Raw genomic sequence first — 17,348 nt, forward strand, 5'->3', positions numbered from 1 at the left:
TTTATGTTTCCTATGGCCCACATCATGTAGTTTGGTTCTATAACAATACATTTCTCTAAGATCTTGTTTCACACACACAGAAAAAAACTTGAGCAATTACAAATTGTTCTGTGCCCTGCTGGAAATTCTATCAAAAGTCTATGCTGATGTAATATGTTCTTTCATTGTTAATTTCCAATTCTTGAGACTTGGATTCTGCTAAAAAACACTCAAGTGAACATTTAGATTTTTTAAATTTGCCCCACATTTTGAAGTTGAACTTATGCTCTTCCAGATCCTCCTACTTTAAGTCTATCTTCCACTGAAGAGGTTGCCAGTTCATATTCATGTCTCTCTTAGAACATCAGTACTCTTGTTTGATATGAGTATTTCCCTTGTGTGATGACAGTGCTTCAAAGGTAAGCTACATACAAAATTTTATTTTATTGTTACAGTTATACTGTAGTTGCTGCGCCCTACATGGACCAATTAATAAACTCAGGGATTTTACTGTAAATTCTGGCTCAAACACAATGTTTCTACTCTGAATGATGTATCATCCAACTTGCATCAGGATGGAAAAAACCATCAATATTTTCACCATAGTCAACAGAAATCCCACTTTTTATGGTATTCTTTTGGAACATGTACATAACATTTGGTCTCAGAAATATGCAACTTATGCAGGTATGCTGTAAACCACTTAAATAGCTTCCCATCAAAGCTACATACCCCAGTTCAACTTAGAATATAAGCAGCACTACAGACTGCTTTTCCCTGTAAAGAACTAGCTGTATTCTTTGATGATAGTGTTGACTGTACGAGCTCTATGAACGTTCTGTTTGAAAGTCCACCACATTTATTTTGTTTTTAGTTTTTAACAGTTTGCAAAAACGTTTGGATCTTTTGACAGCATTAGGCTTTTATTACAAAAAATAAACCATGTGAAATCTTGTATTAACAAGTGTAAAATAGATGAAATATCTCAAATCTGCCAAAGAGCTGTTTTCCAGGGGTACACATACACAGTAAATATCACAGCCTTACAAATACAATCACAACACTCCTCATCATTTTTATACGCACTGTGACAGCAGCACTCCAAGTAGACAGTAAGCAACACTTATATCAGATGAGTGTGACTACTACCATTTCTATTGATTTGTAATCAGTCCCATATTTACACACGGGCCACATGGGCCTGGGCCCAGGGCGGCTGATTCTTAGGGGCAACGAAATCTAATGGCCAGCAAAATTTTGAACATACAAATTTACATGTGCAGATAAAAAAGTAGCAATGATTGTGGGAATTATTGTTAGGTTTGTTTGAGTTAAGTCAAAACTGTTTTGACTGCCCTAAAGCATTTGAGTGCACCATTTCCCCAGTTGCTGGGCTTTCTGACTGGCCATTTGCTATTTGATTTGTGGCCTATTGATGGTTGAAACTGTCTTCCACTGATTTTATTCTGATGGTTCCACAGCATTTAAAACTGTGCTCCAAAGAGATCATCATGCATGCACATAATGCAGTTTTCTGAAGCGAGCAAAGATGTCAACTAGCACTACAGGTGGCCAAACAATGAAACACCCAAAAAGCATTAGAGTTTGCAAAGGAATTGAAATGAGTATAACAATTTCGATAGTTTGTGATACCTTAACTCGAATGAATCTGAGGGGGAAACGGTAGGTAGAGGGTGGGATCTCTACATCATGCAATGGCAGCACTGCCTATGAATTGTTTTTGTGTGGCAAGGCATGAATGCATATGTAGTGTTGATGTGGCTTGGTTTCTGTTTGGTGCTTTTATCATTGTTTGTCTATATTCCCCCTTCACATTTAATTAATCTGGTGAAGTTTTGACATAATGTAATTGTGAATATGGACAGCAGGAAATGTCTCAGTGGTGCGGGCTACAGAAAATTATTTGAACAAAGGAGGAAGAGGGAAAAGGAAGTATTAGATCAAACACCAAAGCTACAAATGTTTTTCCTTAACAAAAGACTAGATTCTCTACCTGTAAGTTCTTCCTATCTTGCAAACTTGACACCTACAAATGATTCACAGTTCAGCAGCAATTGTGGTGAAAGGCTCAACGATAGAGACTCTGAAATTGATAACAAACATACAAACAATTCCACAGCAAGTGAGCCAGAGTTGGGGCAAGGGGAAGTTACATCAGACTCTACTGTTGATAAAGATCCTTTCTTTTGGGAAATCAGTGACAAAACACGAGATCATGTAGTACAATTAGGATTTAATCAGAATAGAAACTGTGATTTTGTGCACTCAGAGCATGCATGTTCTGAGAATTGAAGATTTATTTCCAAGGATTTGTCTGAAAGGAAATTGTTGAATAGAGACATTGTGCAGTGTGATTACTTGATTTACTCACCCAGTCAGGGATCACTTTACTGTGCACCATGTAAACTGTTTGGGGGTTCATCCCAGTTCACTACAAGTGGCTTTAGTGGTTGGAAATATGCTAATCAATGGGTAACTGAACATGAAAATTCCAATGCACATCGCGATTGTGTTGTAAGTTTCAGACAAAGGGGAAATACTCTATGTAGAGTTGATAAAAAAATTATTACTCAGCTACAAGAAGAAAAAAAGCATTGAAGAAATCAGTCAATAAAATTCTTCTGTGTTTGGGACCACATTTTCAACTAGAAAATTCTGATGTTCTGGTGACTATTGCAAGGCACCTTCCTCAGGGTGTGTTGCTAACTGTTGAATGATCACTAGTTTGATTACTTATATGCTATGGAGGAGTGCTGTCATTGGATATGGGGTTGAGGAGAAAGGGTATTAGGTGTACTTTTATGGGTCTTTGCATTGTGTGTTGTCGTTGGCAGAAATAGGCATTTTCCATTGGAGTTTCCCTTACTACTTGCCATTGTTGGAAATCAGTGAATAGGAAATTGAGCTCCTCACCTCCATATCCAATGACAACACTCCTCCATAGTATATATGTAATCAAACTAGTGCCCATTCAGCAGTTAGCAATACATCATGAGGAACGCAACTTGCAATAGTCACCAAAATGTTGGAATTTTATAGCTGACAATGCAGCCCCAAACCCAGAAGAATTTTATTGACTGTGACAACAGCTGCAGAGGCCTATGTTTACATTATTGGAGAAATGTGCAACAGAGGCTAGTGGCTGCAGAGAAAAAACTTTCTTCAAGGGGACTGCCATTTCGTGGAGATGAAGAACAGTTTGGTTCCTCAAAGAATGTCAGTTTATGATGTGTTTAGAGCTGATACCTGAAATTGATCCATTCTTAGCTGCTCATATAGCATATGGAAACCAGGGTAAAGGAAACCTGAAACACCTCATATTTATCACTTAGCACTTGCGAAGAAATTATCAATATTATGGGGAAGACTCTCACAGTAAAGATCATACAGGACATAGCTGATGCAAAGTATTTCTCCATTATTGTGGCTTCTACACCTCATGTTTCACACTGTGATCAGTTGAGTTTTGTTACACCATATGTAAATAAAGATCGTCAACCACAAGAACCACTTGTAGAATTTATGAGAAATGCTGGACATACTGGGAAAGAATTGGCAGATGCTGTATTCATGTTCCTTAACTCCCATGGACTAGATATAGGCAGGGATCTATTCTGGCCTACAAGCCCAAATCAAGTCATTCAATCCCTTGGCATTTTTCATCCCCTGCTCCACTCATTCACTGAATCTGGTAGGATTAAGGGCAGCCACATGCTGTAAAATGGCTACAATATTTTTTGACCTGCTACAAACAATTAACACTTTTTTTTGGCATCTACACAATGCTGGAAAATTCTAAAGACAATTTTCGAAGGTGAAAACTTGAGTTTAAAGTCTCTCTGCATTACAAGATGGCCATTTTGAAAAGATGTCTGCAAAAGCTTAAATGCTATTTGGGATGCAGTCAATAAAGCTCTTACATGCATTTCTGAAGATAAAAGTGAGAAAGCTGTTATTAAATTAGAAGCAACAGGGAAATATCAACAGCTTAACTCAAAAAATATTGCATTCATGGCTACAATATGGGGGAGCATTTTGGAACATTTCAGTGCAGCACTACAGTCAGAAGAAGTTGACATATCTGCAGTAGTGAAACTTTATACTTCACTTCTGACTTTTGTAGATGAGATGACTAAGTCTTTTGAAGTGTGAAAAAAGTTGGCAGAGAGAAAACTGGGGACCATACAACATCTTCTGCAAGTCAATGAAACTCAAGAAAAACATGTGAAGAAACGAAAGAAGTTCTTTGATGACTCAAACTCTAAGTCTGAAAATGAAACAGTTGTTTGCAAATCTAAAGGTTACCTACTGAAGACCAATTATTTAATTATACTGAACAGACTATCCACAGAGCTCAATAATCATCTTGGTGTCTACAAAGAGTTTTCTGAGAAGTTCTCTTTATTATCCAGTTTGATGGAAATGGACCCTGATGAAGTCTATAATGATGCAAAACAGCTGCAGCATATTTACTCAGGGGACACAGAGGATTCTTTTGGAACAGAATGTGTCCATCTCAAAAGCTTCCTTCTGAGTTTTGGATACAAGAATGGTCCATCTTTACCAGTCTTAAATAAAATGCTAAGAGAGAAATATCTCTTTGATATTTATCCAAATCGCAGAATTGCTATGCAAATTTATTTGACCACACTAGCAATTAACTGCTCTGTTGGACAATCCTTCTCAGTTCTTGGAACTGGCTATATTAACAACAGAAAAAGATCTGACTATGAAACTGGACTTCGAACATGTGATAAATGTGTCTGCTGATAACAAGGCAAGAAGAAAGCCATTCAACTGATGACATTCTTTGTTGACATAATAAATTACCATAATTCCATAAAATATTATCCTTTTTTGTAGATTTCTTCTTTAAGTAGTTTATTTTAAATAGTGTGTTTATAATTTTGTTGCTAAATGTTTTTCAAAATTGATTAAGTTTGGAGGGGGGGGGGGGGGGGGGGTTATTGGGCCAATTGGCATAGCGTTATCTAAATACCATTCAATTTGTAAAATACCTTTTACAATGAGGAGCACCAAGCAAGGCGGCGCAGTGCTTAGCACACTGGACTCACATTCGGAAGAACGACGGTTCAGCCCCATGTCTGGCCATCCTGATTTAGGTTTTCCTTGACTTCCCTGAATTGCTCCAGGCAAATGTCAGGATGGGTCCTTTGAAAGGGCACAGCTGACTTCCTTCCCTGTCCTTTCCTAATCCGATGAGACCGATGACCTCCCTGTTTGATCTCTTACCCCAAACAACCCAACAATGAGGAGCTTATATAAGATCATGAAAATCAGCAATAACCAAAAAATGACACCACATCTGTTTTTCTTTAGTTTTTTAAAGCCCATGGGAACCAAAAATTGGATAGTAAACAGCAAAAGGCCTGACCTTCTGCAGAACACAAGTAAAGATCTGTTTACTACACTTACACTCCAATCAGTGTATTTGGAACGTAGGAAACTTGTATATAGCAAAACACCTACATAATTTAACGTACCTAATAAGCCATCACAACTGTAGCTGAAGGGGAAACCACACAGATGTGGTAATAGAATGCCGAAAGCTTAAAACTGTTTCCCAACACAGATGAAACATATTTCATAATTGTAATTCTTCAACGTATCCTGGCAATCTATTAAAATCTTGAGGTGTTAGTATTCTGCTAGCTATCAGTGTCATTCATGCATAATATTTCAACAACATGATTTGTTATCTTAATTAGGTTCTACTTGAGACCGCTTGTCAAATGGAATGGGTCCAGTAGAATTGATTGTACATCTGAGTCACAATTGGCGATAATCTTCAACATATTTGCTTTTGGGTCAAAAGTAATTATATTTACAAACATATTGGTATATTACAAAGTTGAGTTAATTGTGAGAATGTGCAAATCATTAGACTCCGCACAAAATTGTTATATGCATGAGTGACACAAAAGTAGATATCTTGGGTAATGTGAAACAACTCAAATCACTTAAGAAAGGCAAGTCTTCTGGTCCAGATGGTACACCAGTCATGTTCCTTTCAGAGTATGCAGACACAATAATGCCTTTCTTAGCAATCATATACAACTGCTCACTTGACACTGACATCGATTCGCAGTAGGATTTTGGAGCATATACTGTACTTGAACATCATGAATAACCTTGAAGAAAATGACTTATTGATACATAACGAACACGGATTCAGAAAATATCGTTCTTGTGCAACACAGCTAGCTCTTTATCCCCATGAAGTAATGAGTGCTGTCGACAAGGGATCTCAGATCGATTCCCCATTACTTGATTTCCAGAAGGCTTTGATACCATTTCACACAAATAACTATTAATCAAATTGCATGCATATAGAGTATCGTCTCAGTTGTGTAACTGGATTCGTGATTTCCTCTCAGAGAGATCACAGTTTGTTGTGATAGATGGTAAATCATTGAGTAGAACAGAAGTGATATCTGGCATTCTGCAAGGTAGTGTCATAGGCCCTCTGCTGTTCCTGATTTACATAAATGATCTAGGTGATAATCTGAGCAGCCCCCTTAGATTGTTTGCAGATGACGCTGTAATTTACCATCTAGTAAAATCATCTGACAATCAATTCCAATTACAAAATGATCCATAGAGAATTTCTCTATGGTGCAAAAAGTGGCAATTGGCACTAAACAGAGAAATGTGCAAGCTCATCCACATGGGTACTAGAAAAATCCGATAAATTTTGGGTATACGATAAATTGCACAAATCTAAGGGCTGTCAACTCGACTAAATACCTAGGACTTACAATTATGAGCTATTTAAATTGGAAAGACCACATAGATAATATTTTGGGGAAGGCAAAACAAAGACTATGCTTTGTTGGCAGAACACTCAGAAAATGTGACAAACCAACTAAAGAGACAGCCTACATTACACTTGTCCGTCCTCTGCTGGAATATTGCTGTGTGGTATGGGATCCTTACCAGGTAGGATTGACGGAGGACATTGAAAGAGTCCAAAGAAAGGCAACTCATTTTGTGTTATCACGCAATAGGGATGAGAGTGTCACTGGCATGATACGCGAGTTGGGATGGCAGTCACTGAAATGAAGGCTGTTTTCTTTGTGGCGAGATCTATTTACGAAATTTCAATCACCAACTTTCTCTTCCAAATGTGAAAATATTTTGTTGACACCCACCTACATAGGGAGAAATGATCATCATAATAAAATAAGAGAAATCAGAGCTCGAACAGAAGGATTTAGGTGTTCCTTTTTCCCACGTGCCATTCGAGAGTGGACTGGTAGAGAAGTAGTATGAAAATGGTTCGATGAACCCTCTGCCCAGCACTTAAGTGTGAATTGCAGAGTAACCATGTAGATGTAGATGTAGAAAGTACCTATCATAATAGGACAGACAAAAACAGAACTATAAGCTCCCCATGACAGAAATATGTGTTTATATACTCTTGCTTTCAAATGGGTAAGCTGCAAATGTACACCCGTTTCAAAGTACTTTTTCATGAATAAGTTGTCACTTCTGTCATTGAATTAGTGATATTTGGTTGTTTTAACATTTATTTTATGATCATCTGTGTCTCTTGGCTACTTGCAAATGCTTGTAACATACAATATAATAAGAATTTCATTAATTAAGCAGAAAAATATTAGAAACAAAAATTAATCTTACGCATGGCTTTCTCACATCCAGGGGTGCCAGTAGTGAGTGTTGTGACTGCACATGTCAGACTGTGTATATATATATGGATTACACCCCATGTTAAATGGATCACTGCCAATGTAACTGAAAACTGTGACACTGTTGCTTTCCATAACTGCATGAATCACAACGTAATTTTCTAACTTCACACTTATATTATTCTTCTTTTGTGGTTCATATGCATGATGTTTGTTTTGATAGCACATTTTCTCTTGCCATATTTTCAAAGAAATTGAAAGAAGCCAAATTAGTGTCAGGGATATGAGACTACTTAGATCGGTTCACTTGAACTGGCTGGTTGCAGAACTTCTGGGGATATACACCTCTTCCCTTAACAACATTTTCAGAAAACAAAATCCTTCTAGAAGTGGAAATGTAGAAAACTTTTTCCTGTGTAATATAAATTCCACTCACTGTTTCTTGAAATCTCTTGCAACACTATCCGTCGTAATATGGATTTGTGACTAGTGTTGAGAAAGTCTAAAATGTTGAAAACCATTGTGCATAATGTGTTAAATGATTGTTGGCCCCTGAATAGATGATCCAAATTACTGTAATGAGTTCAGCATTCAGAAATTCACTGATAAATGACTGATTTCTGAAAACCCTGCCAACCATTGTGAATCACATTTTCACATTTGCTTTACTTTTCAATTGCCCAGCTTTTCTCCAGCATACAGTTTTAGGTTATACATTGCAGCTCTTCCTGGAGTTGCTCTGTGTTTGAGTGGAATCTATTTATACAGATTTCATAAGTTCTCTCTGAACCATATCTTCCAATTTCTCAATATTGTGTAATTTCATGATAACATCATTTAAATAACTTCAGGAATTACTTCAGAAATACAACTAAATACACACAAAGAAGGATAAACAGAAATAATGATAATTCAAACTGCAGCCACAAAACAAGTCACTTCATAGGTAATGTTAATTATATATATTGCTGAGCTCAAGTATAATATTCCACAAATATTATTGCTTGTGTACCATACAAGCATTTATACCTTTTCTGATGAAACTCGTAACAGTCTGTGGATGATGTTACTTTGCAACTGCGGGCCTTCTCCAAGGGTTTTGACAGCCGTTTTTAATGCTTTAGGTTCTCCATCAAGAAGAAATAGGTTCACTGTGTCTCCATTCTTCTCTAATTTTGCTGCTATCTCTAGGGCCAACACACCTCCATATGAGTCACCTATTAGTAAATAAACACCCTTTGGCCAGATTTTTTTTATTTCCTGTAATGTAACAAACTTGAGATAAATATCACATAGATAAATAAATTATTGTACAACAAATGAGGCTGTTAAATAATATGCTTAACACATATCAGTTATAGATCAGTTTAAAAAAATGATATATGGGGTATTAAGTGATACGAGCTGTCATTGGAATCTAAAGTTTGGTATATCTCCAGTGAACCAGACACACTGAAAATTCCATTGATCTATACCAGTGTTCATAAAACCATGATTCATGAGCTATTTGCAGCTCTTTGGCTCCTTGAGTGTCGCTTTCCCACAAAATACCATGTATGGTCACAGGTGTACAGTGCAACGGAAACTTCATGACACATGCACAGAAGTCTGTTTTTGGCTTGGGCTAGTCTACTTTGAAGAAGTGCCCAAAGACAGCAGTGACTCATGCCATGTGCACTGGCTGACCCCACACCACTTTTTCTGCATGGTATAGTGTCTTCAAGAGTGGGGGAGTATAATGGTTTGAAGTAAGAAATACGAGATAATTTTTGATGTGCTAAAGTTTATGCAAACTGAAGCAGTGGAAGGAATATCTAGTCCTTTGAAGAGTTGGTGATGTTCCTTATGAAGTGTGGAAGAGAGTGCACAATTGAGCAAAAGAAGAAAAACAGATTTATTATGTTCACAATGAATTAACAGGGGATCATTTGGAATGTGATTTACTAAGAACTCTAAGTTCTGAGTCTGAAATAATTGAAACAGATTATGATGGTGACGTAGAAAGACAGGATGTGCAGCAAAGCAGCCCCTGATTTTAAAAGTAAAATCTTGAAAACTAAGATTGATCTAAGAGTGCAGAAAATAGTATTTTTACTGTTAATGTTGTAAGAATTTTATACAGAAGTTTTGAAATAATTTGAAAAGCTGTAATCACAGCACATAGTGCCTATAAATAGTGCGCTGCAGCTCAGAGTGATCAGTTTCATCACTGAAATGTGAAAGGAGGTTGCTGTACTGAACAAAGAGGCTGAAATCATGTATTCCATTAAAACAATGTGTTTTTCTGCTACTTAAATGCCACAGGTTAGAACACAGTGCTACAGCAATAAGATGCACTTTTCAAACATGATTTAACATTTCAAAATAACCCCATGTGAAAACCATTCACAACCTCTTCACCAAATTCTAACAGACAGGCAGCATGGCTGCTGATCTAGTGGGGAATGTTGGTCCCAGGCAAACTTTAGTTACTCCTGAAAACGTCTCCAAAGTTTCTGGAATTATACAGCAAAACCCAAGGAAATCAGTCCAAAGAATTACAGCAAAGACTGACTCAAAGTTTCCCAGTGCAATTTCCATTCAAAATCCAAAGCTGCCTGGCCATACCTGTAAGTTGTTCAACAGAGGGTTGACTTTGCAAATCAGATTCTCACATTGTTTGCTTCACAGACTTCCACCTGACTGGAGTCATGAATATACAAAACTGATGATTTTGGGGCTCCAAAAATCGACATTTATGTGAATCAAAATCACTGTACTCTCTCAATGTTACTGTTTAGGTTGCGGTATGCAGCATAGATATTAATGGGTCATCTTTTTTATACAAAAAATGATCACTAGTGGACATTATGTTGCAATTTCGAAACATGTTGTCACCACACAGCTAGTGTTGAAGGATCAACCAGGCATCGAATTGTTCATGCAAGAAAGGGCCATATCACATGGCATTGAACAGGTGTTTCACTGCCTTCATGAATACTTTGGAAAAACAGTCGCTGGACTGGATTATTGCAAATTTACTGGCGCAGGGAGTGGCGTCCATATTCACCTCATTAGACTACTTGTGACTACCTTTGTTGGGCATATTGAGACACACTGTCTATTGGTACCATCACATCACACTGGATGAGCTTGAATGAGCAATTTGTATGGCACCTGAATCTATTTTCATTGAGACACTAGAGCATGTGATGGAACATTTCATTTTTTATTTGCACCACCTCCACACTGCAAGTCGTGAACATTTTAAAAAGACTGTGATGTGCTTGCTGAGGATCAGTGTGATTATGCATGCTGATAGTGTATGAACTGCACAGCACACAACACCATCTTTCAGCAGTTTTTTGAAGTCTTCCAAAAATTTTGTATAACTTATGTACAAAATTTTACAGTTTTCACAAAATACATACCTTTGGTTGCGCTTCCCCTAATAACAGATAAAAATAGTTGTAGATATGAATAGGTCTCTTATGTCTACTTTCTCATACTTAGATGGGGTTTATGTGTCATTATCTTGAGATGACTGTTCTGAAGTGAATCACTGAGAAAATATTTCCAGAAACATAAAATGCAATGCATAGAGTAAAGTTGTATCTCTGCACTGTGCTGTACAATGTATTACTTCAGAGCACGTCTCTCTACAATAAAGACTTTAATTTTATTTAAGATCTGCACCCTTGTGGTTGGCAATTCCACCTGTCTCTGTCCAGTTCACTTTGCCTCCCCTCCAAAGTACCCTCACCAGCAGCACTTTCCCCACAATCACTACCATTTTGCAGGTTTAGGAGCCATGAAGTTTCAATCTGCCTGTATGTATGATTGAGGTATAAACAGTTCCTGGACAAGTTGAGTCAGTCAATCAGTCAGCAATCCCATTGTGCAATGGTTAGTGATAGTTGCATCACAAATCATGTGTGGCCAACAGAAGAACCTACTCGAAGCATTAAGTTACATGTAATTTTCCAACTAGCAGCAAACCTATAGGTATTTTTCTCATGAATTTAAGAATTGTAATTATTTTGTGCTGGTGGCTTTGTTATTGTAAAATTAATATTGTTTTAGGTGCCACGTTTGACATGTCCACAAAGAAAGAAAAAAGGGAAGTGGGGGATGAAAACCATGAATTTAAAGTTGAATGGCCAAAGACTCCACATTTATTCAAAACTTAAATGGCCTTCCTACCTGTCTCATAGGCCACAAAAAATAGGCTCGTAACAAGAAATCAAATTCAGAGAGAAACTTTACAGCTAAACATGTATCATTTAGTACTAAACATCCTGTTGGTGATGCAAAAAAAAAAAAAAGAGCAGTGGACTTTTAGGACTATTGATGACCAAAGATCAAACACTTAAAGATACGGCAGATGCAGTAATGAGGTGCATTGAAAAACATCATATTCCACTCAATAAAGTTGTCTCAGCTCCAACAGAAGGTGCAGAAAGTATGATGAGAAACAGATTTGTTCCTATTTTGAAAGAAAATATTAAGATAGATATTTACCCCTACTTAATTCATCAAGAAGTCCTTTGTGCACAGACATTTGCAGAATAAGTTGGCAAAGTTATGGAAATGGTGATTAATTATTGCCAATTTAAAGTGTTTTTAATTAAAATGGAGAGGGAGTAAGCCTCTGTATAAAAAAAAGCCCTCTTCATACTCATATTCATATTCAGATTCTTTATTTGCCATTCATCATTATTACATGCAATAGACTTCATCAGTTCACTTAACCTATTAAATTTTAAAATATATCTTTACGCATTTAAGTTAATATTGTGGATTCTAAAAATTCTTCTAATGAGTAGAATGGGTTAGTTAACAAGAAGTTATGTAACCTTTCCTTAAGTATTTTGATTAGCATGCTCGAGGCATGTTTAGGTAATTTGTCATATATCTTAATTGCCATGTACTTACACTGTTGTTAGTTTTTGCTAATCTGTGTTTTGGCACGAGCAGAGAAGTACAGATTCTTGTATTTTAGTCAAGCCTTTGCTTCGTTGCACCTCAATTTGGCATGTCAACAAGTATACAGGGTGGTCCATTGATCGTGACTGGGCCAAATATCTCACAAAATAAGTTTCAAACGAAAAAACTACAAAGAATGAAACTTGTCTAGCTTGGAGGAGGAAACCAGAAGGCCTGCTAGATGGCGCTGCCATAGGTCAAATGGATATCAACTGCATTTTTTCAAATAGGAACCCCAATTTTTTATTAAATATTCGTGTAGTATGTAAAGAAATATGAATGTTTTAGTTGGACCACTTTCTTTGCTTTGTAATAGATGGTGCTGTAAAAATCATAATCATATGGCTCACAATTTTAGACGAACAGTTGGTAACAGGTAGGTTTGGTAAATTAAAATACAGAACGTAGGTACATTTGAACATTTTATTTCAGTTGGTCCAGAGTGATACATGTAACTTTGTGAACTTATCATTTCTGAGAACGCATGCTGTTACAGCGTGATTACTTGTAAATACCACATTAATCCAATAAATTCTCAAAATGATGTCCATCAACCTCAATGCATTTGACAATACATGTAACAACATTCCTCTCAACAGCGAGTATTTCGCCTTCTGTACTGTTCACACATACATTGACAATGTGCTGATGCATGTTGTCAGGCATTGACGGTGGATCATGATAGCAAATATCCTTCAACTTTCCCCACAGAAAGAAATCTGGGGACGTCAGATCCGGTGAACGTGCGGGCCATGGTATGGTGCTTAGACAACCAATCCACCTGCCATGAAATATGCTATTCAATACCACTTCAACCACATGTGAGCTATGTGCCGGACATCCATCATGTTGGAAGTACATTGCCATGCAGTGAAACATCTTGTAGTGATATCGGTAGAACATTACGTAGGAAATCACATACACTGCACCATTTAGATTGCCATCGATAAAATGGGAGGCCAATTATCCTTCCTCCCATAATGCCGCACCATACATTAACCCACTAAGGTCACTGATGTTCCACTTGTCACAGCCACCATGGATTTTCCGTTGCCCAATAGTGCATATTATGCCAGTTTATGTTACCGCTGTTGGTGAATGGCGCTTCGTCGCTAAATAGAACACGTGCAAAAAATCTGTCATCGTCCCGTAATTTCTCTTGTGCCCAGTGGCAGAACTGTACACAACATTCAAAGTTGACACCATGCAATTCCTGGTGCATAGAAATATGGTACGGGTGCAATCGCTGTTGATGTAGCATTCTCAACACCAACGTTTTTGAGATCCCCAATTATCGCGCAATTTGTCTGCTACTGATGTGCAGATTAGCCATGACAGCAGCTAAAACACCCACTTGGGCATCATCATTTGTTGCAGGTCATGGTTGATGTTTCACATGTGGCTGAACACTTCCTGTTTTCTTAAATAATGTAACTATCTGTCAAACGGTCTGGACACTTGGATGTTGTCATCCAGGATACCGAGCAGCATACATAGCACACGCCCGTTGGGCATTTTGATCACAATAGCCATACATCAACATGATAACGACCTTTTCTGCAATTGGTAAATGGTCCATTTTAACATGGGTAATGTATCACAAAGTAAATACCGTCCACACTGGCGGAATGTTACGTGATACCATGTACTTATATGTTTGTGACTATTGCAGTGCCATCTATCACAAAGCAAAAAAAGTAGTCCAGCTAAAACATTCATACTTCTTTACATACTACACGAATATGTAATAAAAAATGGGGGTTCCTATTTTAAAAAATCCAGTTGATATCCGTTTGACCTATGGCAGCGACATCTAGCGGGCCAACCATAGCGCCATCTGGTTTCCCCCTTCAAGCTAGACAAGTTTCGTTCTTTGTAGTTTTTTCGTTTGATGCTTATTTCATGAGATATTTGGCCCGGTCACTATCAATGGACCACCATGTATAGTTAACACTATCAAGAATATATATAGATTAATAACTATTAATATTCTATATTTCATGAACAATGGTTTACAATGTGCCCTATTATCTACCTTTGCCATTACTCTGGTTGCTTTCTTCTGGATCACCAGAATTTCATTTATTTTTTTGCTGTTTCCCCAGAGTATTAACCCATACCTTAAAGCTGATTGCTAAAAAGTAAATTATGCTGCCCTTACATATTCAAATGTCACACAGCACATCAGTCTCTTAAGCAGATATACAGAGGGGTCCAAAAAAATGTATCCACTGTTTAAAAGTCCATAACTCGCAAACTAATTGACGGAGTTGTCCCATCTTTAGTACTGTAATAGTTTGTAGTTGCGGCAATTGCCACACAAGCATTGTACATCCCACAATTGCTACATGCAATGAACGAGGATGACCCAGATCGTGGAATGGAGTACTGCGTGTGGTTTACTACAACGATGAAGAGTTTGCAGAGATGATTGTGTTGTCTGATGAGGCACAGTTCAAACTCAATGGTACAGTAAATGTGTGGTGTTGGTTGTCTTACCGGGGCTTGATTGGGCCATTCTTTTATGGCACAGTTACCGGTGAGGTGTACCTTCAGAAGCTTCAGACATCCATTTCACCTGCCATCCGAGATCGTGTTAGGACGTATCTCGACGAAAATCTACCAGGAAGATGGATAGGCAATAGAGGTGCTGTGGAGTATCCACCATGTTCCCCAGACCTAACTCCTCTGGACTTTTACCTGTGGGGAACACTAAAGGACGTAGTTTATCAACAAAAACTTTGAGAATCCATCGTACATTCCAACTGAACATGTTGCAGTCAGTAGTTCGGGCTGCAGTTTGGCGGCATCGTTTGTTTGTGGATGTTAATGGTGACCATTTCGAACACCTACAGTGATATCTTTAAGTTGGACTTTAAGCTACACTTTCGCCAAAATGAGACAACTCCATCAATTAGTTTGCAAGTTATGGACTTTAAAACAGTGGATACATTTTTTGGACCCCTCTGTATAACTCTTGACAGCTTAACCACTATGTGTTCAACATCAGAGTTCCATGTTATTGTCAAGTATGATAACTAAAAATTTTGCATTTTATTTTTCTATTTTTACAGTCTTTGATGGTCTGAACCACACAATCTCGATCTTTTTCTCATTTAACAGTACACCATTTGCATTAAACCTCAAGTGTGCTTGTCAGATGACTTCCTGAACTCACCACTTGCTTCCTTTTGTTAAGGTATGATTTGATGAGTTTTAAACTTTTGTCACATATTCCATAGTACTCAAGTGTAGAGAGCAAACCAGAGTGGTCAACACAGCAAAAATTCTTGCTCAGATCAGATAAGGTTACCTGTATGTGAGCATGGTCCTCGAATGCTGCTAAAATGTCTCTCACAAAGAGTTCTAAGACATGTATAGTTGACTTTTCTTTTCTGTAACGAAACTCTGATGTACTTAACATATCATTTACTTCTAGATACTTATACATCTGCTGATACATTGTGCCTTCAAAGACTTTGATTACTACTGGAATAAGAGAAATTTGCCTATAGTTTGCAGGATCAAATTTTCTACCCTTCTTAAAGACTTGAGTCACATTGGATAGTTTGAGAGGATCAGGAAAAACCCCTTCTAAGAGGCACAAGCTTATAGACTATGTTAATGGTGCTGCAGTGTAATGTATAATTTCTTTCAGTATATTCTTTGACATATCAAAAATATCTGTACTATATACATTTTTCATGTCTTTGACAATTTTACGAACTTCATCTTAGCTTACCTCTTTGAAGTGTTTCAATGAGTGTTTTGCCTGATTATGATTTAACTTTGTGCTCTTAAGATATTCGATAGACATTATTGTGGGTTTACTGATCAACTTTTTGATTTAATCAGTGCAGTTTATAAAACATTTGTTGAACGTATCTGCTGGTATTGGGACTGTCTTATGAAAGTTTCTGATTTCACCTTTAACAGGATTAATTACTGACCAGGCTATTTTGCACTGGTTTTTACTATTTTTTATGACATTAGTGTTGTATCTGTGTTTAGCCAATTGTATCTCTTTCTTATACAGTTTCTTAGTGGTTATTCCTAGGTTCTTAATTTCATTAGAATTGTTTACTATTTAAAGACACTTGAACAGCATTAGCTTATTTTTTAAATTCTCCAACTCTTTGGTGTACCACATTTTATCCTTTTTTGTTTTATGATACTAGTTTTGAACAAAATGAGCTTTTACCATACCTATTAAATAGTTGCAGAATGTTTTGTAAATTATTTGGGTTTTGGAATTACCTCTTTGAAATAATTTGTCCCAGTTAGTTATGCTCAGCTGGTGTTAGTTTTCTGAGATTGTTTTTTGTTAGTATTAAGGTACTAGATTTTGATTACTTTTGTACAGCCTTGTTCCCATCCCTTTTATAAAATGTCTTAACACTACTGTTAACATGGAGTGGTCCGAGAAATCGAATTCCTGTACACAGGTGGCATACATATCACGAGCAGAGTTGACAAAAGCATTATCTAAACATGCTTTTAACCTTGACAGTCCTGAATTTACCAGATGGAAGTTGTGCTGCCTTAGCATATTCAGTAACTTATTTACACTGGGTTTTTGCATCAAAGCTTGAATTAAGGTCTCCCCAAGTTATAATTACATATTGTTTTCACTTTGTTATGTGGCACAGTACACTGTCTAAATTATCTAAAAATGTTTTTTCATCTGATTCAGGGGAATTGTAAATACTTAAG

General features: G+C 37.1%; 1 protein-coding gene across 1 annotated transcript in view; it reads right to left on the reverse strand.

The window, feature by feature from the left end:
- LOC126262867 (fatty acid synthase-like) overlaps positions 1-17,348 on the reverse strand; it is a 379,208-nt gene that overhangs the window by 13,600 nt on the left and 348,260 nt on the right. Inside the window, exon 33 of the mRNA XM_049959735.1 lies at positions 8,700-8,930. Coding sequence (XP_049815692.1) covers positions 8,700-8,930 — 231 coding nt within the window. The remainder of the gene's footprint in view (positions 1-8,699; positions 8,931-17,348) is intronic.

The sequence above is a fragment of the Schistocerca nitens genome, chromosome 6 (assembly GCF_023898315.1).
Source record: "Schistocerca nitens isolate TAMUIC-IGC-003100 chromosome 6, iqSchNite1.1, whole genome shotgun sequence".
Taxonomy (NCBI): Eukaryota; Metazoa; Arthropoda; class Insecta; order Orthoptera; family Acrididae; genus Schistocerca; species Schistocerca nitens.